At 38.6% G+C, this 26,930-nt stretch overlaps 2 protein-coding genes across 19 annotated transcripts in view; one reads left to right on the top strand and one right to left on the bottom strand.

Moving 5' to 3' along the window:
- raver2 (ribonucleoprotein, PTB-binding 2) overlaps nt 1-26,930 on the top strand; it is a 205,901-nt gene that overhangs the window by 125,827 nt on the left and 53,144 nt on the right. For 7 of the 16 annotated variants that reach the window (XM_059984404.1, XM_059984397.1, XM_059984398.1 and 4 more), the window contains one exon: nt 1,238-1,851. In XM_059984404.1, coding sequence (XP_059840387.1) covers nt 1,238-1,483 — 246 coding nt within the window. In that variant the 3' untranslated portion in view covers nt 1,484-1,851. Of the gene's footprint in view, nt 1-1,237; nt 1,852-7,525; nt 7,590-7,736; nt 9,557-26,930 lie in introns of those variants that run through there. The other 9 variants (XM_059984395.1, XM_059984399.1, XM_059984396.1 and 6 more) reach the window with 7 other exon arrangements.
- The window catches only part of jak1 (Janus kinase 1), a 123,913-nt gene continuing 121,101 nt past the window's right edge, over nt 24,119-26,930 (bottom strand). For all 3 annotated transcript variants that reach the window (XM_059984389.1, XM_059984390.1, XM_059984388.1), the window contains exon 24: nt 24,119-25,077. In XM_059984389.1, the coding sequence (XP_059840372.1) occupies nt 24,970-25,077 (108 nt within the window). In that variant the 3' untranslated portion in view covers nt 24,119-24,969. The remainder of the gene's footprint in view (nt 25,078-26,930) is intronic.

The raw sequence follows: 26,930 nt of genomic DNA, 5'->3' as shown, positions 1-26,930 counted from the left end.
CCAGCATTTTGTGTGTGTTGCTTGATTTCCAGCATCTGCAGATTTTCTCTTGTTTGTACAAGACAAAGCTATCAAGTAATATCTAAAAAGTGCTTCTATATAACTTTTAAAAGGTAATTTTAGAAAATGCATCAGGGGAATGATACAAATCAAGGAGACAAAAGAATCAATAAAATAAGTGCTTGGATCCTTTTCACAATTATTTATAAGTAACATCCCGAAACTAATAGTAAATTGTGGAAAAAGTAGAAAACAAAAATTACATTAAATAGGGAAATGGTACCTTCTGATTTCTTAAAACATTTGCCCAATAATTCCCTGGATTATGATAGATTCATCCAAAGATCTCTAAAGTTGATATTAAAAGTTGATATTATTTTAAACTTGCCAAAATTCGCTGGATGAGTGGGTGATGTTCAAAGTGATTATTCAAAGATACTGTGACAAGCCATTACTTGGGTAAATGCAGCAAGCTTTTTTTGAAAGGAAATTGTGTATGCTTCATGTATTTTTAGGTTTTTGGTAAGGTGTTATTTCAAACTTTGATTGTTAGAAGATTAAACGATATGATTTGTGAGGTAACATAGGCATGAATAGAAAACTGGATCACTAATAGAAAAAGAGACTGGGTTTGGAGATTTGTCTTTTTTTGGGTTGGCAAAATTTATTGAATGATATGCCACAGGGATCAATACTGGGGCTTCAACTTATTCTATTTTCATAAATGATTTGAAGGAACTCAAGGTGCAGTGATACAGTTGATAAATTTATTGATAAGACAAAGGACAGCAAAATTATAAAGATGTCACAAAGAGGAAGATGGGTTAAGTGAGTGGATGGTGGTCCATCAAATGAAGTATGATGGAGGTGGAGGGGGATGGGAAATATAGATAGGCATTTTTAAATGAGAGATTGCAGAGAGGTTTTGGGATTAGTGCATGTTTTGCAAAAATAAACTAATGCAGGTAGATTAAGTTATTAAGAAAGCTAACAATGTTCTTGTTTTATTACAATAAAAATTGGATGCAAAAGTATGGGGAAAATAAATTGCTAAAGGAACTCAGGTAGCATCTCTGGAGAAGAATAAACAGTTGATGTTTTGGGCTGAGACATTTCCCCAGGACTGGAAAGGATGGAGGTGGAAGATAGAATAAGAAACAGAGTTGGATGACTCCTTTTTAAACCTTGTCCTCTGTTTTTTATATAGAAATATCTGATATTATTTTTCCCTCCTCAGCAGGATCCTCCATCTTCAGCACAGCAATCACTTACCCCAGGGGATGGAATCCTGGGTCCAGTGCCTTTGGGAAACATAATGAATAATATCAAGGTAACGGTCAAATCCATTTCAGTTGACTGGTCTAAGAATTTAAATATAGATTATTTTATTGCTTGTTTAAGTGCATTAAATACCATAGGGAGAATTAAGTTATACTTTCTGTTCAGGTTTCAGTGGATTTGTATAGTAATAGTGCTTAACTAACACAATGCCAGCAATAACTTGATCATTCAAATGAAACATCTGCCCTCTTTCTGTATTTGTATTTTATTTTGTCAAAATAATGTATGTTAAAGAATTGTTAAAGTCATTACTCCGTCAACATCAATAAAACGAATGATGTGGTTTTTATCACAATGCTGTGGTGTGAACTTGCAATGTACAATTTAGCTGCCTGGATTTCTGCATGATAGTAACCTAACTGTATTTCAACATTTATAATAAGTTTTTCTGTAAAAAAAAATCATTTTATTAATACAAATATGACTGTTTTCCTTTTGAAGAGAAGTGATATTAAAGATAGAATCTAATTAGCTGTTCTGATGTCCAAGGATATTTTCTTTGTTTTCCCTTTGCCATTTTCTTCTGAAGGTTTTTGTATATTGAATTATGTTCTGTAGGTACTTAACTATATTTATTGATCATTATTTAGAAAAATGTTCAGTAATATTTTACAGTGTTAAAGATGATTTATAGTATTTTTCTGTGATTTTTGTCTTGGGCAAGCTATCAAACCAGGAGAATCAAAGCCTATTCTTATTTACACATGGTATCTAGATAATAACTAGATGCAAGTAGACAGCAAAATGTAACTTTACATATAGATTGCATATACATAAGGTGGTGAAGATCGCAAATAGGTGCTTGCTTATCTGTCTCGGAATTTAAGAAGGTCATCTTTGTCATGCTTTTCAGTCATTTGTGGATAATCCAGAAGATTTGGTTTATCTTCCTACTTAACTATATGACTCACAGCAAATTAGTGACATAGAAGTATTTGGTAGGTCACAGGAAACAAGCATTTGGCAGAAACCGCACAGTCATGAAGAGTTGGAGAGAAAGAGCAAACTCCACACAAATAGTATCTGAGGTCAGGATCAAACACAGATCCCCAGAGCAATGAGGCTCTGGGACAGCTTCTTCTGCCAGGCCATCAGACTACTTAATTCATGCTGACACAACTGTATTTCTATCTTACACTGACTATCCTGTTGTACATAATATTCATTATAAATTACTATAATTGCACATTTGCTGCTTTGTCATCACACTGACTCCTAAAATTAAAGCTTCTAAAAGAGCAAATATGTAATCAACAATGCAGCATTGGTTGCCGGCAGGTGGTAAGAGTGGACTCCCTCACCTCTACCGCTCTGAACCTTCATAAAGGTGCCCTTCACGGCTGTGTAATAAGCCCCCTCCTTTACTCTCTGTATACCCATGACTGTGCCATCACCCACAGCTCCAATTTGCTAATTAAGTTTGCTGATGACAGTACACTGATTGGCCTAATCTCAGATAATAACGAGGCAGCCTACAATGAGGAAGTCACCACCCCAACACGGTGTCAAGAAAAACAACTTCTCCCTCAATGTCACAAAAACAAAGGAGCTGGTTGTGGACTACAGGAGGAATGGAGACATTGATGTAGATATCAGTGGGTCTGGGGTTGACAGTGTGAACTTTAGGTTCCTCGGCATAAACATCACTGAGGATCTCACATGGTCTGTACATACTGATTGTGTGGTGACAAAGGCACAACAATGTCTCTTTCACCTCAGACAGTTGAAGAAGTTTGGTACGGCTCCCCAAATTCTAAGAATTTTCTGTAGGGGCACGATTGAGAGCATCCTGACTGGCTGCATCACTGCCTAGTATGGGAACTGTACCTCCCTCTATCGCAGGACTCTGGAGAGAGTGATATGGACAGCCCAGCACATCTGTAGATGTGAACTTCCCAATATTCAGTACATTTACAAAGACAGGTGTGTAAAAAGGGCCCGAAGGACCATTGGAGACCCAAGTCACCCCAACCACAAACTGGTTCAGCTGCTACTATCCAGGAAACGGTACCACAGCATAAAAGCCAGGACCAACAGGCTCCAGAACAGCTTCTTCCACCTGGCCGTCAGACTGCTTAATTCATGCTGATGCAACTGTATTTCTATGTTATACTGACTATCCTGTTGTACATAATATTAATTATAAATTACTGTAATTGCACATTTGAATGGAGACATATGTAAAGATTTTTACTCTTCGTGTATATGAAGCATGTAAGTAATAAAGTCAATACAATTCAATTCAACTCCCTGACCAGAATTAGTACAGCATTCCAAGCAGGACATAAAGAATAGAGTTTAATTGATTGTGAGGGATCAGTAGGGAAAAATGTTAATAGTTGAAAATGTTAGTGTGACAAGGAGCAAAATAACTGGCAGTTTGTGAGAAACTAGCAGAGGCTCAGTTGTTTGCATTGGGATGAACTGAAGTGCAAATGTGTCATTTGCATTAATAGCCAACACAACCGAGGGATGTGTTGAGGGCAGCCTGTAAGTGTTGCCACACATTCTGACACCAATATAGTATGCCCAAAATATTTAGCAGAATAACACAAGTTGTTTTATGGGAAGGATGTAATCGAGAAATGGAGGTCATTTAAGGGTGAAATTATGAGGGTACAGAATCTTTATGTTCCTGTTAGGGTGAAAGGAAAGGTTAAAGGTTTGAGAACACCATGGTTTTCAAGGGATATTAGAAATTTGGTTCAGAAAAAGAGGGATGTCTACAATAGATATAGGCAGCATGGAGTAAAGGAATTGCTCGAGGAATATAAAGAATGTAAAAGGAATCTTAAGAAAGAGATTAGAAAAGCTAAAAGAAGATACGAGGTTGGTTTGGCAAATAAGGTGAAAGTAAATCCGAAAGGTTTCTACAGTTATATTAAAAGCAAGAGGATAGTGAGGGATAAAATTGGCCCCTTAGAGAATCAGAGTGGTCAGCTATGTGTGGAACCGAAGGAGATGGGAGAGATTTTGAATGATTTCTTCTCTTCGGTATTCACTAAGGAGAAGGATATTGAATTGTCTAAGGTGTGGGAAACAAGTAAGGAAGTTATGGAACCTATGACAATTAAAGAGGTGGAGGTACTGGCGCTTTTAAGAAATTTAAAAGTGGATAAATCTCTGGGTCCTGACAGGATATTCCCCAGGACCTTGAGGGAAGTTTGTGTAGAAATAGCAGGAGCTCTGACGGAGATCTTTACTATGTCATTAGAAACGGGGATTGTGCCGGAGGATTGGCGTATTGCTCATGTGGTTCCATTGTTTAAAAAGGGTTCTAGAAGGAAGCCTAGCAATTATAGACATGTCAGTTTGACATTAGTGGTGGGTAAATTAATGGAAAGTATTCTTAGAGATAGTATTTATAATTATCTGGATAGACGGGATCTGATTAGAAGTAGCCAGCATGGATTTGTGCGTGGAAGGTCATGTTTGACAAACCTTATTGAATTTTTTGAAGAAGTTACGAGGAATGTTGACGAGGGTAAGGCAGTGGATGTAGTCTATATGGACTTCAGCAAAGCCTTTGACAAAGTTCCACATGGAAGGTTAGTTAAGAAGGTTCAGTCGTTAGGTATTAATGCTGAAGTAATAAAATGGATTCAACAGTGGCTAGATGGGAGAGGCCAGAGAGTAGTGGTGGATAATTGTTTATCGGGATGGAGGCCGGTGACTAGCGGGGTGCCTCAGGGATCTGTTTTGGGCCCAATGTTGTTTGTAATATACATAAATGATCTGGATGATGGGGTGGTAAATTGGATTAGTAAGTATGCCGATGATACTAAGGTAGGAGGTGTTGTGGATAATGAGGTGGATTTTCAAAGCTTGCAGGGAGATTTATGCCGGTTAGAAGAATGGGCTGAACGTTGGCAGATGGAGTTTAATGCTGAGAAGTGTGAGGTTCTACATTTTGGCAGGAATAATCCAAATAGAACATACAGAGTAAATGGTAGGGCATTGAGGAATGCAGAGGAACAGAGAGATCTAGGAATAACTGTGCATAGTTCCCTGAAAGTGGAGTCTCATGTAGATAGGGTGGTGAAGAGGGCTTTTGGAACGCTGGCCTTTATAAATCAAAGCATTGAGTACAGAAGTTGGGATGTAATGCTAAAGTTGTACAAGGCATTGGTAAGGTCAAATTTGGAATATTGTGTGCAGTTCTGGTCACCGAATTATAGGAAAGATATCAATAAATTAGAGAGAGTGCAGAGACGATTTACTAGGATGTTACCTGGGTTTCGACAATTAAGTTACAGAGAAAGGTTGAACAAGTTAGGTCTGTATTCATTGGAGCGTAGAAGGTTGAGGGGGGATTTGATCGAGGTATTTAAAATTTTGAGTGGGATAGATAGAGTTGACGTGAACAGGCTGTTTCCATTGAGAGTAGGGGAGATTCAAACTAGAGGACATGATTTGAGAGTTAGGGGGCAGAAATTTAAGGGAAACACGAGGGGGTATTTCTTTACCCAAAGAGTGATAGCTGTGTGGAATGAGCTTCCTGTAGAAGTAGTAGAGGCCAGTTCAGTTGTGTCATTTAAGGTAAAATTGGATAGGTATATGGACAGGAAAGGAGTGGAGGGTTATGGGCTGAGTGCGGGTAGGTGGGACTAGGTGAGATTAAGGGTTCGGCACGGACTAGGAGGGCCAAGATGGCCTGTTTCCGTGCTGTGATTGTTATATGGTTATATGGTTATAACACAACAAAGCATCAGCACAATAAGCTCCTTTCCTAACCATCCACAAATCTCAGGTACTGATGCTGCCTCCAACCTGCAGTCCTTGGCCTTGGACACTCAGACTAGCAGAAAATTGGATCTCCAGCCTTCAGTCCATGACCCAGACTTGCAGACATAAGAATTATGACTTCCAGATATGCTGACAGGGGCTTCAACCTTCAGGCTTTGATCTCCAAATTTGCTGACGTTGGCCTCCAGTATCAACCCCAAGATCTGCTGAGCACGAGACTTTGGACTTCTAGTCTTGCACAGACCTCAGACTCCAGGACTCACTGACCTGGGGTTGAGCAGCCTCATCCTCAGGGCCTGCCAGCTACAGTCCTTGACCATAGGGATCGCTGGTCTTCATCCTGAGCCTGGACCCGGACTCCTACCACCATTTACTACCTCTAATCTCTAACACCCCCTCATCCCTGTCCCTAAATCCTAACTTGACCACCTAACACCCCACAATGTCCTGAAAATGTACCAGGTAGGTTAATTGATCATTGTAAATTGTCTCATAATTAAGTTGAGTTCAATCAGGATTGATGGGAGTTGCTGGGCAGTGCTGTTCAAAGGGCTGGAAAGGCCTTTTCCATGCTGTAGCTTTAAAAATGAATATCCCTATGAATTTTTAAAAAATAAGCACATATAAGCCATAACCTCAATGGACCTTGCACCTTGACGCTTTCTTGACCAGACATCTTTATCATTGTATACAAATTTGTTCTGTTTACGATGAAGTAAAAGTGGTTCAGCTTAAGCTTTGCATGTTCATATATAAAAAGTACTGGGCAATGAAATCTGTGTCCACATCTTTAGCCCTGAGTTCAGCTATTGTCTGAGCTCTGGACTAGATAGAAATTAAAACTGTTACAAATTTTGGTGTTTGTGGAAGTTAAAAGAAATCTCATATACTGCATGCAACTCCCAACCCCCTCCCCCTCCACATCATTGTGTAGTTATTTAAAACACTCAAAATATTCAATTTCAGGTATTACTTTTTCATCCAGTAGTTCATTTGCTCTCATTTTAGACAGCTTCCTACACTTCCACCAGATTGAACTGATGCAGTTTCAACAGTAGAATTCCCAATTTAAGAGTATGGAAATTTGCGAGAATTCAGTAGACACTGCAGAAATCTTGGAGCCATTGTTTTGATTGAAAGACTGCAATGAAGCCATTACTTTAGAATGAACCAGTTTTCCAATGAAGGTTTTTGTAGATGAGTTGCCTTTATAATTTGAGGGAGTCCTGAGGAACAATGGAGATCTACCAAACACTGGTGCTTTGAGTTTTGAAATATAGTTAGACCCTTGATAAGGTGACATGATTTCAGACTACTTCAATGAGTTTTGATATGTCCATTTCATTAGAGGTTATTATATAATGATTAGAAATGGAAACAGTTTGTTTGCTCAGCTTCACCTTTAAACACTCTTTCCTCCTTTCATCTTTCTCCACAGCTGACACCATCATTGGTCATAACAGTGATCAAAGGTCAAAGCTGATAGGTTTTTGTTACATATGGTAGGTTTTTGTTACGTATGGTTCATTTGCTGGAGTATCTTTATCTGATATTCTGATTTCCAATGAAAAAAATAGTGTGGCTATCAAACATACCTTTGACGCATATTTTTGCGTGAATTTGAGATTGAGCTCTTGTTTCTCTTTAAGTCTCCAGTGACTGGCCAGAAACGTGCATCTACCTACCTCCTACCTTCCCCAGAAGTGAGCCCTGACGGCAGCTACGTTGGCCAACACTCGCAAGGCCTGGGTGGTCATTATGCTGATTCCTATCACAAGAAAAAGAGAATATTTTGATATGCAATTACTTAGCTGTTCTTTCTTTTACTTAATGCTGGGACATTGTTTGAAATGTGAAACTGTCCAATGCCAGTTCATTTTTGTTTAGAAAAAATGGATTTTAAATTCAGTTTTAATGAAAGTTCTTTAAATTTTATTTGTTGAAATTGAATTTTAAAAAAATACTTTTGACCTCCTCTGCACTGCACCCCTGAAGCAGGTTGAGTGAGATTAACATGCATTTAGGTTCACACTTGATGCAAGCTGTTCAGGCATAATTGTTTGAATCTAGCTGTACAATCTAGTTTCAAATTGGAAGATTTTGCAGAGTCGAACCAACTTTAGCAAATTTAGTTGAATTTGGAGCAGTTCATAATATTTGAATGTTTCACTGTATGATGGTGTTTGGGGAAGGGAAATGGACTATGAAAAGATAAATGTAAATCCCTTTCTCACTTCAATTTATTTTAACCCTCCAATCACTTCACATCATGTACACTTTAGTTATTGAACTACACTATTTAAAAAATTAATTAGGTCACAAGTTTATACCATACATTCAAAATGTACATGGAAATAAGTTTTAACCATGGATAACCCACTTGCTCTCTGACTGCATGGACTTGTTTATTTGATATAGTTTTGTCTTTAGATTTACACTATGCAGTACACACTGTCTCCACAAACCAAAGCAAAAATGTTCATTTTTGTGTAAGATTTTAATACTTAGGCATTTTCAGCTATTTTTTAAAATTCCCTCATTCCCTCAAAGAGATGTTTTTTTTTCCCTTGTTGATTTGAATGTTTCTGCTGGGTCCATGTTTTCTTGATTGAATAATTATTTTGAGAATTTTCAATTTATTAGTGTGTTGCATACTGGTTAGTGGAATGGAATTGTTTGGGAACTATGGGTTTGCAGTGTTTGCCTAGGAAAAATATGGGAGTAATTTCACTGCAGTTGAACCTTAAACATCTTTTGCCTGTTTTTGAAGAGCAAAGCAAATCTTGATTTCCCACCTCTCCTCCCACCCCCACCCCCATTTTTCTTTGTCCTTTTTTGTTTTATTAGGTGAATTTAAGAGTTTTTAAAAAAGCATTCATCTTGGCTGTCCCAAGGCATTATCTTAATATTGTGATACTGTAATATTGTTTGTACTACCTGAAACCTTCATGATCTAGCTCAAATTTTACCAAAAGGGCATTTGCGGGAAAACCTGAAGTGGCTATGTCAAATACAATTTGTTCTGGAAATAAAATTGTCTGTTTAATTCAGGTCAGAACGCCTTTTTGTTTTGCTCACTACTGTTGTGTCAGAATAGTTAGTTGGGAGAGTTGGAAAATTCAAGTACTATATGCCGATTAATTTATTAATGAGTTTTGTGGATGAAGTCCTGTCACCAAATGTTCCCAGGAAGCATTCCCTTTACAAATATTTAACAGTATGAGGACAGAATGAGATAAAGAGATTATTGGAGCAAATAGCAGTGGGTTCAATACTTACTTATTCTGTAAGTTGTCTATGATGCCAAAAATAATAATGGCCACTTAAGTTGATTTGAATAGTAATATAGATAAATTAGTGGTAGTTTCTGTATTTTGTGATAATGCTTTTACAAAGCACTTAAGGTATTCAGTGAAGCTAGAATAACACTTGACCCACATAAGGGTAATAGTGAAGGACACCCTGGAGAAAACTGATTCACTCCTTTTTATGAGTCAACTTGGATTATATGGAATCAACTTTGACTCTAGTTGATACTTCAAAAATTGTTTAAAACCTTTGCACATGTGCAATGCTTGATTCAGTGCAGATGGTTGTTACTCTGTTTTTAAACCATTTGAAATTTAATGATTGGTTACTAATATAGATCTTGAGTGTGGTGGCTTTATTTGTAATACTGTTAGCTGGAAGCAGGAAACTGACAATCCATGCTATGTTTGTTGTTACTGATGTGGTTACCCTTGATGAATGTAATTGTGCAGAAGCAGCTATTGTGGAACAGAAAGTGCAGTGTCAACAAGGCTAACAAGGTGTAAGTGATGCAGTAGTGTTCTAAAGAAAGGAGATTCAGATAATAAGTTCAACCTGCCCATTATCCACCCTTTTTGAAGCTGAATTTAACAATCAGAAGTTCCTAGTCATGATTGAAGCAAAAGTTAATGTTATCTAGTTCTATCTTGTGTTTTGTCCTACAAGTCTGTCCTGCAATCCTCTTCATTCAATGGTGAATATATGATCCGCGAGTTAATCAAATAGGCAATGATAATCCAGAACTGATAGCTTCTGAAGTACTCCAGAAGGTTACTCTGTACCATCTAAATAGTTTACAATCTATTTGCTGTTTAAATACCTTTATAATGATCAAGTACAAGAGAGCGGAATTGTCCAAGTGCAATGGCTGCAATGGCTTTTCTCCTTTAAAACTCTCCCACAGAAGCCTCCTGTCATTGTTGGATATGACAAACAACCAACTATAATGGTGAGAATAATCAGTGTCATAAAAAGTAAATCTTTTGAGGAAATTATTTATCTTGCAGATATTAAATAATGTGACATTCGGGTTGATACTTTCCATATGGTATTTGATATTTTGATATTTACCATATGGTTTAGTTTGTTCATATCTCCATATATGCAAATAAATAGCTTGTACCATTGCACCTTCTGGTACTGCTTTTACTGGATTTCTGTTCAACTACCAAATTAATATTTGTGTAGATTTCTAAATGTTTTCAGTCTAATTTTTCCAGCTGTATGTCAGCTTTGTGCAGCTTTCACCAGGTCTTAGTACCAAAAGAAATGGCCATAAATGGGATGGATAAGAAATAGTCCAATTAGCTACTCTTTTTTTGCTTTTTTCTGAAAGCCGCTTACCATCTCTTAGTTGTTGATTATAAGCTTGTCTCGGAGGCAATGACTAATTTTCAGGACATCAGTACAGGCAACCCATCAAAATCAAGCAAGCAGCAGGAGAGGATACAAGTACAGATGCAATTTAAAAGTAGTGGATTTTGCTGATGGAAAATTAAATTACAAGATGGAAGGTATTATAAAGAGAATTTGCCAGGGTGGGTGAATCAGAAGAAAAGAATGTAGGAATGGAGGAATTTGGTGAAACAGTGACATTGGAAAACTGGTTGCTGAGAATGACATTGAAATACATATAAAAATGAAGTTGGGGCAGATTTATCAAAGTCTCTGTTTACCTGAAGGATGAGCTTAAAGATCAGATTTTGGATAAGATGAATTGTGAAGGAAGGCTCATGTCAAGCTTGGAGGGCTAAGACAAGAACCTAAGAAATAGGAGTAAGAGTTGGCAGTGGTCCTATGTGCCAGCTCGGCCACTCATTAACTTTATGGCTGATGTTCTACCATGGTGGCATTTTCTTCAATGTTACTTTGCAATTGGTATAAAATGAACTGAATGTACAAAGTACATTTATTATCAAAGTATGTATGTGGTATACAACTCTGAAATTTGCTTTCCTCAAAGACAGTAACAAAACAAAGAAGAATCATGGAACCAACTCGTCCAAAGAAAAAACATCAAACCCCCTTCCCCCACGTAAAAGGTAACAGAGAAAAAGACTGAACATACAGAATGAAAAAGAAAAACACAAAATCAAAAGGCATATTTCAGTACAGTTTAGGCTCTTCTAGGGTCTTGGAAGGATGGAGGCAAGTGATGATGTAGACATAGATGTATCTAGACTTGACGGCATGATGTCAGGCATAGTGAGTAAATGTTAGAATGCCATTGTGTTAATGGTTGTATTTATGGGAACCAGCAAAATGGCTTTGATTTTGCCAGGTCAAGTTGGTGGAAATTCAGGTGCATTTACAACCTAAGCATATACAACCAATGCACAGAGTCATCTAAACAATAGCTTGATAAAGTCAGATGACCCAATATTACAGTGGAATAAAGGGAGTTACAGAGACATGTGAAAGCAGTTGGCCAGAACTGATTAGAAAATAACACTGGCAGGAATGATGGCAGAGCAGCAATGGCTGGAATTTTTTGGAAGTAACTAGGAAGGCAAGGGATCCCAAATAGGAAGGAGAATTCTAAAGGCAAGATGATACAATAGTGGTTAACAGAAGTCAAAGCCACCCAAAATGCCAAAGGGGGAGCATATAACAGCAAAATATTGTGGGAAGTTAGAGGATTGGGAAGCTTTTAAAAACTAACAGAGGACAACTTAAAAAAATCATTAAGAAGGTAAAAATAGAATACAAGGGTAAGCAAGCCAATAATATTAAAGAGGATACCAGAAGTTTCTTCTGATACATAAAGTGTAAAAGGCGAGAGTGGATATTGGACTGCTGGAAAATGATGCTGAAGAGGTAGTAATGGGGCATAAGGAAATGGTGGATAAACTGAATAATTAGTTCACATCACTTCAATATGGAAAATGCCAGCAGTATGGTGGAAGTTCCAGGTGTCAGGGGTCATGAAGTGTGTGAAGTTACCATTACTAGAGAGAAGGTTCTTGGGAAACTAAAAGATCTGAAGATAGATAAGTCATCTGGACCATTTGGTGTACACCCCAAGATTCTGAAGGAGGTGGCTAAAGAGATTGTGGAGGCATTAGTGTTGAATTTTCCAGCGTCATTAGATTCGGGAATGGTTCCGGAAGACTGGAGAATTGCAAATATTACTCCACTCTTCAGGAAGGGAAGGAGATAGAAGAAAGGAAAGTGCAGGCCAGTTAATCCAACCTCAGTGGTTGGGAAGATGTTGGAGTCAGTTATTAAGGATGAGGTCTCGGGATACTTGGAGACACATGATTAAAAAAGGCTGTAGTCTGCATGAATTCAAGCAAGCAAAGGCGGCACTCAAGTAGAGGGACATTATGGGCCAAGTGCAGCAAGTGAGAAGCTGTCTTGGCCTTGGGGACAGTACACCAGTCTGGAACAAGGCTGCTTCATCTCAGAAACACAGGCTCATGATGCAGGAGATACGTCGGCAGGAGGAGGTGGCAAGATGCGCAAAAGCCGTTGCTCAGACAAGACAAGGGCAATGGAGGGAGTGGAGAAAAGAAAGGTCTCCTGGAGAGAGCTGTGGGAGATGGAGACAGAGCAAGCTTCACCATCAGGGCTGCGTACGATGTCTTGACGTCTCCCATGAATCTCTGCGAGTGGTATGGAGAGGACCCCATGTGCTCCCTCTGCTGGACTTCAGCAACACTAAAGCACATTCTGCTGGGCTGCAAGACCAGCCTCACTCAAGGCTGATACACCTGACGGCACAACCTGGTGCTACGGTGTCCTGCAGCACTACTGGAAAGTCGGCGGACGTGCATCAATGCTCTCCCTGCCCCTTCATCCCACTGGCCGTTAACAGCATTTGTCCAGAAGGTAAGGGTCAAGCCAGACTCGCCACATCAAGACCAGACACCGGGTGGCTAGGCAGGGCACATGATTGGAAGATGGTGGTAGACTTAGGCCAGAGGCTCTGCTTCCCAACTGAAATCGCGGAAACCAACCTCATACCAGACCTTGTGCTATGGTTGGCCTCTCTCCATCTCATTTACATCGTCGAGCTTACATTGCCCTGGGAGGATGCAGTGGAAGAGGCCCACGAGTGCAAGAAGCTGAGGTATGCTGAGCTTGCAGCTGATGTGCAGCAACGTGGCTGGAAAGCAAGGGTGCAACCGGTCAAAGTAGACTGCAGAGGATTTGTAGCCACATCATCATCAAGGCTACTCTGGGAGTTGGGAGTGTGAGGGAAGACACACCGACAAGCAGTCAAAGACCTCTCCAGAGCTGCTGAAAAGGGTAGTCAGTGGCTCTGGATGAAGAGAAACAATTCCACCTGGGCCCCCCAGTGGGTGAATGGCATCTAGGGGGTGAGCCCAGGACGTCAGGATTCACTGCTGAACCCTCTGGAGGTGTCATGGGCCTATCAGCAAAACACTGAGGAAAGAAGGTGCCCACTTGATACCCAGAAGATGCCACCACTCACTTGGCTACCCTGCAGAGTCTATGCAGCATGTCTCAGGAGTGCAAATAAGGGATATTAACATCTAGTCCTACATAACATACCTGTCACCCATGACTTCCTAAAAGCAGAAACAAACTACTGAATAATTGTAAATTGACTAGACCTCTAGAGAAGTAATCAGTTAAAGCCCCAACTGCTGATTTTACAGTGGAGAGACATTTAATTACAACAGCTGAATATGTTGGAACCTACCATTATTTGGTGTCCTCATTGGACACACTTGGAAGAGGTTCTCCTCTGGTTTGAATTTTACTTGGCTTCCTTGATGCCACAACTATTGAAATGCTGTCTTGATATCTATGTTTCTCTCCAGGCCCTGGAATTTGGCCGATGTCCATTCTGGATATGTTCTGGGATTTTTGATCACATAACTTAATGGCATTAGGTTGACTGGCTTATATTGCGTTTCTCATTGGCCCAACATTTTGATTGTGTCTTTAGTGCAAATTGAGTATAAGTTGCAATCTCCATCTTAAGCTTATGCAAATGTTCAGTTTTAAAGTGAATTCCGTGGTTGGGAAGATGTTAGTCAATTGCCAAGGATGAGGTGATGGAGTACTTGGTGACACAGGACAAGATAATACAAAGTCAGCATGGTTTTCTTCAGGGAAAATCCTGCCTGATGAACCTGTGGGAATTCTTTGAAGAGATTACAAGTAGGATGGATATAGGGGATGCAGTGGATCTTGTAAGTTTGGACTTTTAAGAGGCCTTTGACAAAGTGCTGCACATGAGGCTGCTTATCAAGTAAAGAACCCAAGGTATTACAGGAAAGTTTCTAACATGGTTAGAGCATTGGGTGTATGGTAGGAGGCAGTGAGTGGGAATAAAAGGGTCCTTTCCCGGTTGGCTGCCAGTGACTAGTGGTGTTCCACAGGGGTTGGTGTTGGGATTACCTTTTATGCTAAGTTTGCAGTTGATACGAAGATTGGTAGGGGGCAGGTAGTGTTGAGTAAACAGGTAGGATGCAGAAGGATTTAGATTAAGAGAATGGGCAAGAAAGTGGCAAATGAAATACAATGTTGGAAAATGCATGGTCGTGCACTTTAGTAGTAGAAAAAATTGTGCAGATTATTTTCTAAACGGTGAGAAAATCCAATTATCTGAGATGCAAAGGGACTTGGGAGTCCTTGAGCAGAACACCCTGAAGGTGAATTTGCAAGTCGAGTCGGTGGTGAGGAAGGTAAATACCATGTTAGCATTCATTTTAAGAGGTCTAGAATACAAGAGCAAGGATGTGATGCTGAGGCTTTATAAGGCACTGGTGAGGCCTCACCTTGAGTATTGTGAAGAGTTTTAGACCCCTCATCTTAGAAAAGATGTGCTGGCATTGGAGAGGGTCCAGAGGAGGTTCACAAGGATGATTTCAAGAATGAAAGGTTTATTGTACAGGGACGTTTGATGGCTCTGGGTCTGTACTCGCTGGAACTCAGAAGGAAGAGCGGGGATCTCATTGAAACTTTTTGAATGTTGAAAGGCCTAGACAGAGTAGATGTGGAAAGGATGTTTTCCATGGTGGGAGAGACTTGGATAAGAGGGCCCAGCCTCAGGATAGAGGGGCACCCTTTCAAAACAGAGCTGCAGAGAAATTTCTTTAGCCAAAGGGTGGTGAATTTGTATAATTTGTTGCCACATGCAGCTGTGGAGACCAGGTCTTTGGGTGTATTTAAGGCAGAGATTGATAGGTTCCTGATTGGACATGGCATCAAAGGTTACAGGGAGAAGGCCGGGAATTGGGGTTGAGGAAGAGAAAAAACTATAGAATCAGCCATGATTGAATGGCAGAGCAGACTTGATGGGCCAGATTGCCTGATTTTGCTCCTATGTCTTATAGTCTTATTAATTTATTTTCAAAGGGTTAAATGATGTTTGTTATTTTGCTTGTGTATATGTATAAACAGTATATGTCTGCATTAGTTAACTCCATTATTCATAAAATGTGTGAAATAACATACTATTTAGAAAACTTTACATTAATTAGACTCAATCTCACAGCAGTTGAGTTCCTGTTGAATGCTTTTGCTCATCTTCTTAAATTTGTACTTTACATAGCTTCTTGTTGCTTTCTGCAACTCTGGGGGCTTTTTGAATTGAACATCTAACTCTTGGCACAGCATATAATTCAGTTGTATTTTGGGCTTGCTTTTGGACTGAATAACATGGAAACAGTGCAGTGATGGATTATGGGGAAAATGTCATTATAATAAGCATTTGACATGGAACGAAGCTACGAAAGGCTAGAGTTTAAGCATTTGGCATTTCCAATTTTTGATAATTGTTTGAAAACTTCTATACAACTTCTGACCAACTTTTAGTTCCTTTTGAAATCTTTTTGTGGTATAACATTTTAAAGATTATACAGCTTGTCAAAATACCTTTAAACAAGAAATTCAAATGTCAGGATCAGACCATCTTGTTGAGTTGAGAGTACTTTTTTTATTTTGGAACATCTTTCAAAATTTTCATATTCTTTAGAGTATACAATGCATCTGGTGCCTTAACTGCCTTAAATTCCCACTTTAGATGGAACAACACTTCAAGAAATAGTGCACTCACCTTTAAAATGACAATATCTGTGGCAGGGCTGGAAAAGCAGCCTTCTTCCATGGCAATGTACTATTGAGAGAACTTAATGTGCAGAATCTTTGCGCAGTATTCACAAACATGGGCATTTTCGCCTGCTGACTTTGATGCCATTTCCCTAGAATTTACAACTTGTTTTGTTCCACTGCCAGTTAACATTGGTTACCATGTCCAAGATTTTATTTTATAGTTTGTTACGATTGGAAAAAAAAGAGATGGTATTTCACTGAACTGGAGTTTTTTTTACTTTGTTGGGGGTCTAGTGATTTGAAGCTTAATTGGATCAGTTTGACAAAAGGTACTATTGATTCTGGAGTACTAGTCTTCAGCACAACATCTAGAATGCTACAGGGCTTGGCTATCCACAGTCTCCAATGGTTATTCCTTGTAATCAAGCGGAGGGAATCAAATTAACTGAAAACTTGCTTTTCTGATGTTTGCTCATTAGCTGAAGTCCAGAATGATCATTCACCCATCGCTTGCTAGGTGCTCCACCATAATCAAGGCTGGAGATGTTCACTAAACTTCCTGTTAGCTGACTAAACGTCCACTGCCAATCACAACTGGAAGTGAAGGGTTTTGCTTTGATCCTTTTCTGTAGGCTGGCAAAACTTTATTAAAATCATGCTGCTCCCAGTAGATAGATAGATATATATTAAGAAAGAGGATATTCTGGAGCTTTTGGGAAGCATTAAGTTGAATAAGTCATCGGGACAGGACGGGATGTACCCCAGGTTACTGTGGGAAATGAGGGAGGAGATTGCTGAGCCTCTGGCAATGATCTTTGCATCATCAATGAGGATGGGAGAGGTTCTGGAGGATTGGAGGGTTGCAGATTTTGTTCCCTTATTCAAGAAAGAGAGTAGGAATAGCCCAGGAAATTATAGGCCAGTGAGTCTTACTTCAGTGGTTGGTAAGTTGATAGAGTAGATCCTGAGAGGCAGGATTTATGAACATTCGGAGAGACTAATATGATTAGGAATAGTAAGCATGGCTTTGTCAAAGGCAGGTCATGGCTTACGAGCCTGATTGAATTTTTAGAGGATGTGACTAAACACATTGATGAAGTTAGAGCCATAGATGTAGTGTATATGGATTTTAGCAAGGCATTTGTTAAGGTACCCCATGTAAGACTTATTGAGAAACTAAGGAGGCATGAGATCCAAGGAGACATTGCTTTGTGGATTCAGAACTGGCTTGCCCATATGAGGCAAAGAGTGGTTGTAGATGGGTCGTATTCTGAATGGAGTTTGGTGGCCAGTGGTATGCCTCAGGGATCTGTTCTGGGACCCTTACTCTTTGTGATTTTTATAAATGACCTGGATGAGGATGTGGAGGGATAGGTTAGTAAATTTGCTGATGGCACAAAGGTTGGGGGTGTCGTGGATAGTGTGGAGGGCTGTCAGAAGTTACAATGGGACATTGATAGGATGTAAAACTAGGCTGAGAAGTGGCTGATGGAGTTCAACCCAGGTAAGTGTGAGGTGGTTCATTTTGGTAGGTCAAAAATAATGGCAGAATATAGCATTAATGGTAAGACTCTTGACAGTGTGGAGGATCAGGGGGATCTTAGGGTCTGAATCCATAGGACACTCAAAACTGCTACTCAGAACCGTCTCCCTTTTTTTAACATTCGGTGTCTATTCAATATTTTACATTCACCTCCAACTGGGATTCCTGAATGTGTTATTTCCCTCGATGCGGAGAAAGCATTTGATCGTACAGAGTGGAACTACCTTTTTGCAGTTTTAGAAAAATTTGACTTCGGTCAAAATTTTATCTCTTGGATCAAATTGCTGTATTTGTGTCCTACTGCCTCTGTTTTAACTAATTTTCAGAAATCCCAGTTATTTAACCTCAAACGTGGCACCCGTCAGGGATGCCCTTTAAGTCCCTTTCTCTTTGATTTGGCTATAGAACCTTTGGCGATAGCATTTCGAAATTGTCCTGAATTGACCGGGATTTGGAGAGGGGGTGTCGAGCATAAAGTTTCTCTTTATGCTGATGATTTATTACTTTTTCTTTCAAATCCGTCTACATCCTTACCTCCAATGTTTTCACTTCTTGACCAGTTTAGCCAGTTCTCTGGCTATAAACTTAATTTACAATAAGAGCGAACTTTTCCCGATTAATAAAGAAGCACAAGAATTAACATTTCGTGATCTCCCTTTTAAAGTAGTCCATAATCAATTTACTTATCTTGGAATTACAGTCACAAGGAAGTTTAAAGATATCTCTCGTGAAAATTTTGCCGATCTTGCATATACTATAAAACAGAGTCTGGTTCAATGGTCACCTCTATCTATGTCTTTGGTAGGTCATATTAATGTTGTTAAAATGTATGTTCTCCCTAAACTTTTATACTTATTTCAATCAATCCCAATTTTTATTCCTAAATCTTTTTTTGATTCCTTAGACTCTATTATTTTGTCCTATCTGTGGAAGAATAAGCGCTCTAGAATTAATAAAGTCTATCTCCAGAAACCTAAAAAAGAGGGTGGCATGGCTTTACCTAACTTTCATTTATATTACTGGGCAGCCAATATACACTGTGCTACATTTTGGTCTTTTTTCCATGGCCAACCCAAGTGCCCTAATTGGGTGGCAATGGAGTTGAGCTCCACTAAAGAACTATCTATCTCTGCACTTCTTGGCTATGTACTCCCTAGTAGTTTGTCCAGATTAATAGTTAATCCTCTTGTTAGACACACTTTGTGTATTTGGGCTCAGTTTAGGAAATTTTATGGTTTCCATGGTTTTTCCATTTCCAGCCCTGTCATACATAATCACCTTTTTCTACCCACTACGTATGACTCAGCATTCCATGATTGGTATAGCAAGGGCATTAGACATTTTGAAGATCTTTTTATTGATAATCGCTTCGCTTCTTTCCAACAGCTCTCTGCTAAGTTCAATCTGCCCAATGCTCATTTTTTTAGATATCTCCAAATTAGACACTTTATTGTTCCTTTAATTCCTAACTTCTCTGAAATGCCTGAGAAAAATGTTATGGACTTTTTTCTTTCCATTAATCCACTAGGTAAAGGTTTAATATCAAGTATTCAAGATAAATTAGCAGCCCTATGACGTGCCCCGTGGATAAAATTAAAATGGCATGGGAGCAGGATTTAAATACCTCCTTATCTGATGAGACTTGGGACTCGATTCTCAAATCGGTTAATACAACCTTTCTTTGTGCTCGCCATTCTCTTACAGTTTAAGATTGTTCATAGAGCCCTTATGTCTAAATCTAAATTATCTCGATTTTACCCTAACATCAGTCCGCTTTGTGATAAATGCAAAAGGGGCGAGGCCTCTCTCATTCATATGTACTGGTTTTGTCCTAGCTTGGAGAAATTTTGGAAAGATGTCTTTATAACGTTATCGTATATTCTGAATCACCACCTAGAACCAAACCCTTTAATTGCTCTGTTCGGTTTCTGGGTTGAGACAGATTTACGTCCGAGTTCGTCTAAGTGTCGAATATTATCATTTGCCTCTCTCCTGGCTAGATGTTTAATCCTTCTTAGATGGAGAGATGTTGCCCCGCCCACGCATGCTCAATGGCTTAATGATATCATGGCCTGCTTGGACCTTGAAAAAATTCATTATTCAATTCTTAATTCGGACTTAAAGTTCCATAAGGTCTGGAGACCTTTTATTGAGTACTTTCATAACCTTCCTCCTAACTAAGGTTTTTTTTCGGTCCCTTGCTTTCAGCTCCTTTTTCTTTAATATCTTTTTTTAATATTTTTAATATAAAGGCATTAATATCTTCTGTTGCTAAGTGTATTCACAGTTTGGGGGTTTGATTGTCCTGATTTATATTCTCTATATTGTGTTGTGGGGCTTGGGGAGGACACTAATTTTACTTGTCTTCAATTTGGGTGCTTTTTCAATTATCTTTCTCTGTATCAGATTGTTATTGTATGCTTATTTTTGCACTGTATCAATGTCCTTCATTTTGATCTGGGGTTTTTTTTATCTGTAGTTATGTAGAAAATGTATTAAAAAACTAATATAAAAAAAACTGTTACTTAGATTGACTCTGTGGTTAAGAAGGCATTCGGTGCATTGGCCTTCATCAATTATGGGATTGAGTTTAGGAGCCAAGAGGTAACGTTGCAGCTATATAGGACCCTGGTCAGACCCCACTTGGAGTACTGTGCTCATTTCTGGTTGCCTCACTATAGGAAGGATGTGGAAGTCATAGAAAGGGTGCGGAGGAGATTTACAAGGATGTTGCCTGGATTGGAGAGCATGCCTTATGAGAATAAGTTGAGTGAACTCTGCCTTTTCTCCTTGGAGCGACAGGATGAGAGGTGGCTTGATAGAGTTGTATAAGATAATGAGAGACATTGATTGTGTGGATAGTCAGAGGCTTTTTCCTAGTGCTGAAATAGCTAGCATGAGAGGGCACAGTTTTAAGGTGCTTGGAAGTAGGTACAGAGGAGATGACCAGGGTAAGTTTTTTTTACGCAGAGAGTGGTGAGTGTGTGGAATGGGCTGGCGGTGGTGGATGCAGAAATGATTGTCTTTTAAGAGACTCCTGGATGGCTACATGGAGCTTAGAAAAATAGAGGGTTAAGGATAAAGCCTAGGTAGTTCTAAGGTAGGGATGTGTTTGGCAGAGCTTTGAGGGCTGAAGGGCCTGTATTGTGCTGTATGTTTTCTATGTAGCCTTAAATGATTGATTGCACTCCTATTTCTGCACTTCAGGGTCAATTTCCTAATTTCTTGGCAATTAGCAGAGTGAGTGAAAGCTTTTAGTGCCATGTTGATGTCCATATTGTTTCTTTCAAAGAACTAGATGGGTGTCCTCGGCAGGAAGCTGGGACTCTTATCTCCATAGGGACTGTGTGGTGGTCAATCTGAGTAACATGGTCAGACACAACGTGTAGTAGTTTAGTGTGGATGATGTTGAATAGGTGAATAAACTCTTCTCAGGCTTCCAGCCGGGCACAAGTATTGATAATAATCAACATTTCAATGATAAACTGCTATCTCATCAGAGATAATACCTGGGATAGTCCAGTGGTATTTATACCCTTGAGGTCCATCCCTCCTGAATGATTAGTCCTCATCCAATCAGATTTCCACTCTTTCACCTTGCTTACAATAGAATTCCAGTTCTTTCTTGGAGCGAAACCCTTGTCTTTGTTAAAATTACTTTTTACTAGTTTTATTTCAATGGCTCCCCTCACTAGGCAATCCCAGAAGCCATTGTTGTGGCATAGTAGTTTTGTGTATTGGCCAGACATGACGCATAGTGGAAACTGTCATCAAAGAACACAGGAAGTGTATCTGTTTGGATTACCTGGAGAAATTGGCGGTAGCAGAACATTGCATTCACAGTGGCCATAGAATTGACTTCTGCACAAAACAACTGCCGCGCCAGTGGCTTTTGGGATTGTCTGGTAAAGGAAGCCATTGAAATAAAACTAGAGCTAAAGAATTTTAGCAATTAAGGTCTCTAATTAAGAACTGGAATTCAATTGTAAGAGGTGGGAGAGCAGAAATGTGATTGGTTAGTCCTCATCCAATCAGGAGGGACGGACTATGGAGGATATAAATACCACCAGATTAGTCATGCCCAGGCATCATCCATACCTTTTCCCCTGCTGGAAGCCCAGGAAGAGTTATTCGTTATATACACCGGGAAAGCACAAGATCCTTTTTCATGTTGAATAGGCATTTTACCCCTTCCTATTGGCATTCCCTATATGATTCGGAGTCCATGCAAGCTGCTGTCTGTTTTGATATTTGACCAGCCCTTGCATGCTATCAAATTTTTCATTCCTCAGGCTATATTCTATGTTATTATCTTCACTAATACTGCTTTATCAGAGGACGTAATCAAACTTAATTTACCCATGTTTGATGTGATGCCATGAAACATGAATCCAAAGCCAATGTACAAAACCCCAGAGGCAACATTACTTGACTTCAATGTCTGTCACCACCTTTTTGGCATTGGTGGAACTGGGTGGTCTTGATTGAAGGGTCTTGACAATGTGTGAAAAAAAGATACAAGTCTTAATGGCTGGTTTGCAGAACAGCTCTCTCGTTCTAATGAGGGGACTTTACGAAGTTATTTGGAGTACTATACCTTTATATTTTCCAAATTTTCTGTGGTTGATAGTCTGTTTTTATTGACAACTTCCTTTAGTTATATCAGTGATCAGTTAGGGATCAGCCATACTGTTGAAATCAAATTCTAAACAGAGATAAAGACTATATTTCCATACTAAAGTTATCAGTGAATTTGTATAGCCTAGTCCTTTACAAGATGGGTCTTCTAATGCAGTCTGTAGAATAGCAAGGTAACTTACTGTAGCTTTTAGAATTTTACTTTTAATTAAAACTTATTCTGGAAGTTGCTGTTTGATCTAAAAACTGCCTCACTCGACAAACACTTGAAATGGAGTAGTCTTATCTGCTGCACTGAAACTTGTTTTCTATGAGACTTGTATTCTCCAGTTTGTGTTCCTGGATACCCTGATTCTTGTGACCCAGGATTTTCACTTCTGCTGCTGCATTTACACAAATACAATGCATTTTCAGTGGTATTGATCACAGTAGCTGTAACCTTGTGCTTAATCTGGACACTTAATAAGTTCATGACATTATCTGTTGAATACAATTACTGTTAGTGAAGTAAAATTGGTATTGGCTCTACCTGGCTCCTGAAATGATGGGCAGGCTGTTGGCATAAATGGCAATTAAATTGAATTAGACCCCCATATGTGATTATGAACTCAAGTTTTGATTAATTTACTGCAATAACAAATCAAAGAAGAGGCTCTCTAATTTGTTTTATTAACTATTTGCATACAGGTCCTTTACTGTTAGTCTTTTAGTAATTGAAGTAATCTTGCATATTGATTGTGGATTTCCTTTAGATTTTATAAACTTAGTTTCAATGCAAGACTGCAATGCTTTTAAACCAGCTGCTATTTAAAATACACCTTCCTATCATCTAGCTTTGTTTGTAAATTCCTTTCCAGTGCAAAGTGTAATTCTTGGGAGGGATCAAAGAGAACATAAAGCTGTTAAACTACAATGAAACCTGTGGCTAAAGCAATAGTGTTAAAATGCAGTGAAGTTCAGGAATGAAGGTATTTAAAAATTGAGTGGCATTGATAGATTCTCAGTTTGTTCAGTGTGTTCCTTCCCTGCAGAAAAGACATCTGGTGACCACTTCTGCTGTGTGCTTTCATATTTGATGTATGCACAGAACTACTTGCAAGAGATGATAGAAACAGTAGGGAATATCATTTTGTTCTCAAGTTTCAATGTGTTATATCCAAAAATGTTTAGATCAACTTTATATATAGTTTAGCACTTAACAGTTTTTGGATTTTATTTAAACAAAGAAATTTACATATTGTGTTTTGTACCCCAATCATAATATTGAAGATGAATGTCAGCTTACTTAACAAATTAAAAGTAGTTTAATGCACAAGACTTTTGTTGTTAAATTGCCTTTTTGAAAAGAAAATAAGCACATCATTTCAAGAAGTTGTGATACTCTTGAATACAAATGACTTATGGCTAAAGGTGAATAAGTAATCACCTGAACAAGATGCAATGTTGTCATTCATATTTCCACTTGGTTTGAAATGAATTGTTCTATCGTAAGTTTCTAAGTCTGCAACAGGGTGAAGTTGAAATATTTATTGATATATTACAAAATATAAAACATAGAAACATTAATGCAAAAGAGTTTTCCATTGCTATACTGAAGGGCATACATCAAGTGCTCACAATAACCATGTGTTATTGATATTTTTTTGTGAAGCAAATTTCATGACATATACCTGTGATATTAAATCTGATTCTGAGCCAACACTGAATACAAAGGGCACATCAAACATCCACCAAACATGATTAAGGGCTGTTATTTTCTAAATGAAAGATGGTCTTCACTGGAGTTCTTTTCCCACTATTTCTACTAAAATTGTGCACAAATTGTAGGCACAAGAGATTCTGCAGATACTGGAAATCTTGAGCAACACAAAATGCTGGAGGAACTCAGCAAATCAGGCAGCAGCGATGGAGGGATATAAACAGTCGACATTTTGGTTCAGGATGAACAGTTCACCCTTGCTGATGAAAGGCATCGGCTCAAAACGTTTGTTTATTTCCTTCCATAGATAATGCCCAACTTTGAGTTCCTGCAGCAGTTTGTGTGTGCTGCTGTGTGCATTGGCAAACAAAGGATAATGGCCTTTGTCAGAAAATTACCCAATCCTCTCAAATAATATTTACAAAATTCAAACTGTCATCTTTGCAAGGAAAATATAGACATTTCAATTGCATGGTTCAAGAAAAACTGAAGTTTTAGCAAATTAATAGTAAATGACATTAAAAATTTTGAAGGCATTTTTGTGCCTTTTGAAGTTCTCATTTAAACACCATATAGCAGTGCATTATTTACATTGGATTATCGTAGATAGTTTAAACATACATAACAGTTGCATTACCCGGTTAAAAAAATACAATCAGTCCTCTTAATTTGACATTCGTTGAAGCAAAGACTCAAATACATTCACAAGGTTTTCAAATGTGGTTCTGTTACTTGGACTGTGTTCCCAGCACTTCTTCATATGAGAATAAACCTACAAATAAGTAAAATAACAATAAATTGTTTTTTTCCCCCAGAGCCATGAGAAATTTGACCTTTCTTAAAGTCAATGCTGCAGTAATGCATAATCATGTCTTGCATTTTGTGCAGTACAGATGGAGCAGTCAGTCATTGTATTTATCTGATATCACATTTAATGTCCCCATTTAATGAATTTTGATATTACTTAGTCATAGAAAAGTAGAGCACTGAAATAGGCTCTTCAGCCCACGCTGAACATTAAACTGCACTGGCACCACAGCCCTCCATACCCTTACCAAACTTCTTGTAATCATTGGACACTAGCAGGACCTGTCTTCCCACATCCCCTAAGAGGAGCATTCCGCTATCCTGGCTGCCATCTCTGCTGTTCTAACTGAGAAATTATAAAGGAGGAAAAATGATAAACTGTGGGGAACAAAAAAAAATTCTACCTACAGTTTATTTGCCTTCTCTGAACACTCCAAGAATGGCTGCTTCACTTGCCCCTGCCTTATTTTAATTTGTTCCTGCCAAGCAATCCCAAAAGCTGACTGGCCACTGCTCAAAATACCAAACTCAGTCTTGGACAAGCAATTGAGTTTTCATACCCTGTTCTCAATTCTGATATAATTTTGCTGAGAGGTAGGATTGTGAGAAATATAGTAAGAGGCTTTGAGGGATCAACAACTAAGTGGATGATAATAGGACAAAAACATTATCTAGAAAAATGTGAGCTTAGAACACCTTGCACAAAATACAAAACTGGTATTTTTTTCTTAAGTGATTACATTTTAGAAGAGGAGACTTCCACATGACTGAAAGCTAACATGAAGGTGTAGAACGAATTTAGAAATAGATATTCTACAATCTTTAATTGCGAAAGATTTGAACATGGGGGTTAAAGATTTTAACAGATACTTAAACAGGACAGACTGCATTTCAAGTACTGAAAACTCCAGTGTTACTGGGGGAAGGGAGGAGAGTTGCTATTCTAGAAAATGCAAGGATGAATTCTTATTGGCCAAAACATAATGTCTCGATACATTCTGAACACATTTACTCTCCTTTCCTAAAGATATGATATAAAGTGGATTCTGGATAATTGGGCCATTAGTTCATCAGGACAACTACTTATCTGGGACAAATCTTAAACAACAAAAGCTAAGTAAGAAAATAGCCAGGATTACCTTTGTTTACTTGGGACACTATGCTGCTTTAATGGGACAGGAGACTGTTGCCGAACAGTTTCTAACTAATGTCTGATACATGTACTTACGTAGCCATTAGACAACACCATGCTTACAGTGAGTTGGTTTTAAAATAGCATTAGTTGTATTTGCTTGTTTTCAAAAAGCAGCAACTTTTGTCACTGATAGATGGCAAGAAATAAGCTGCAAGACAATTCAGAACTATTCTCATCCTTGAGGTTTCAAGTATTCAGGCTTGGAGATGCCAGAAACAGCCAGGAGCGTAAGTGAAACAATTTAACTTATTTAACAAGTTAGAGACCCAAGAAGAATTTGAAATCATCAACAATAATCTTGAATGTTACATGAAGATTTGGAGGATGCAATCGTCAAAAGCATTGTTCGAAGGCAGTCCTTTATTGACACTAGGTGTCTGCACTGATTTTGTTTATTTACAGTCAAACAAAATAATAGGCAGTTATGTCTCCATCGATAATTATTAGGAACAAATACAGCTTTATACTATTGATAGTGCTCTAATTTGTTCTGTATTTCATTTAACAATTTGTTACTCAGTTAATCGGTAGTTTGTCTTTTTTATATCTTCTCAACTATTTCCGTGAACTTTGGCTAATTGGAGCAGCCATTTAATTGGGCCAAAATATACTGGTACTGATGT

The sequence above is a fragment of the Hypanus sabinus genome, chromosome 11 (genome assembly GCF_030144855.1).
Source record: "Hypanus sabinus isolate sHypSab1 chromosome 11, sHypSab1.hap1, whole genome shotgun sequence".
NCBI lineage: Eukaryota > Metazoa > Chordata > Chondrichthyes > Myliobatiformes > Dasyatidae > Hypanus > Hypanus sabinus.
The sequence above is the reverse complement of the archived record's forward strand: the minus strand, read 5'-3'. Positions and strand labels throughout refer to the sequence as shown.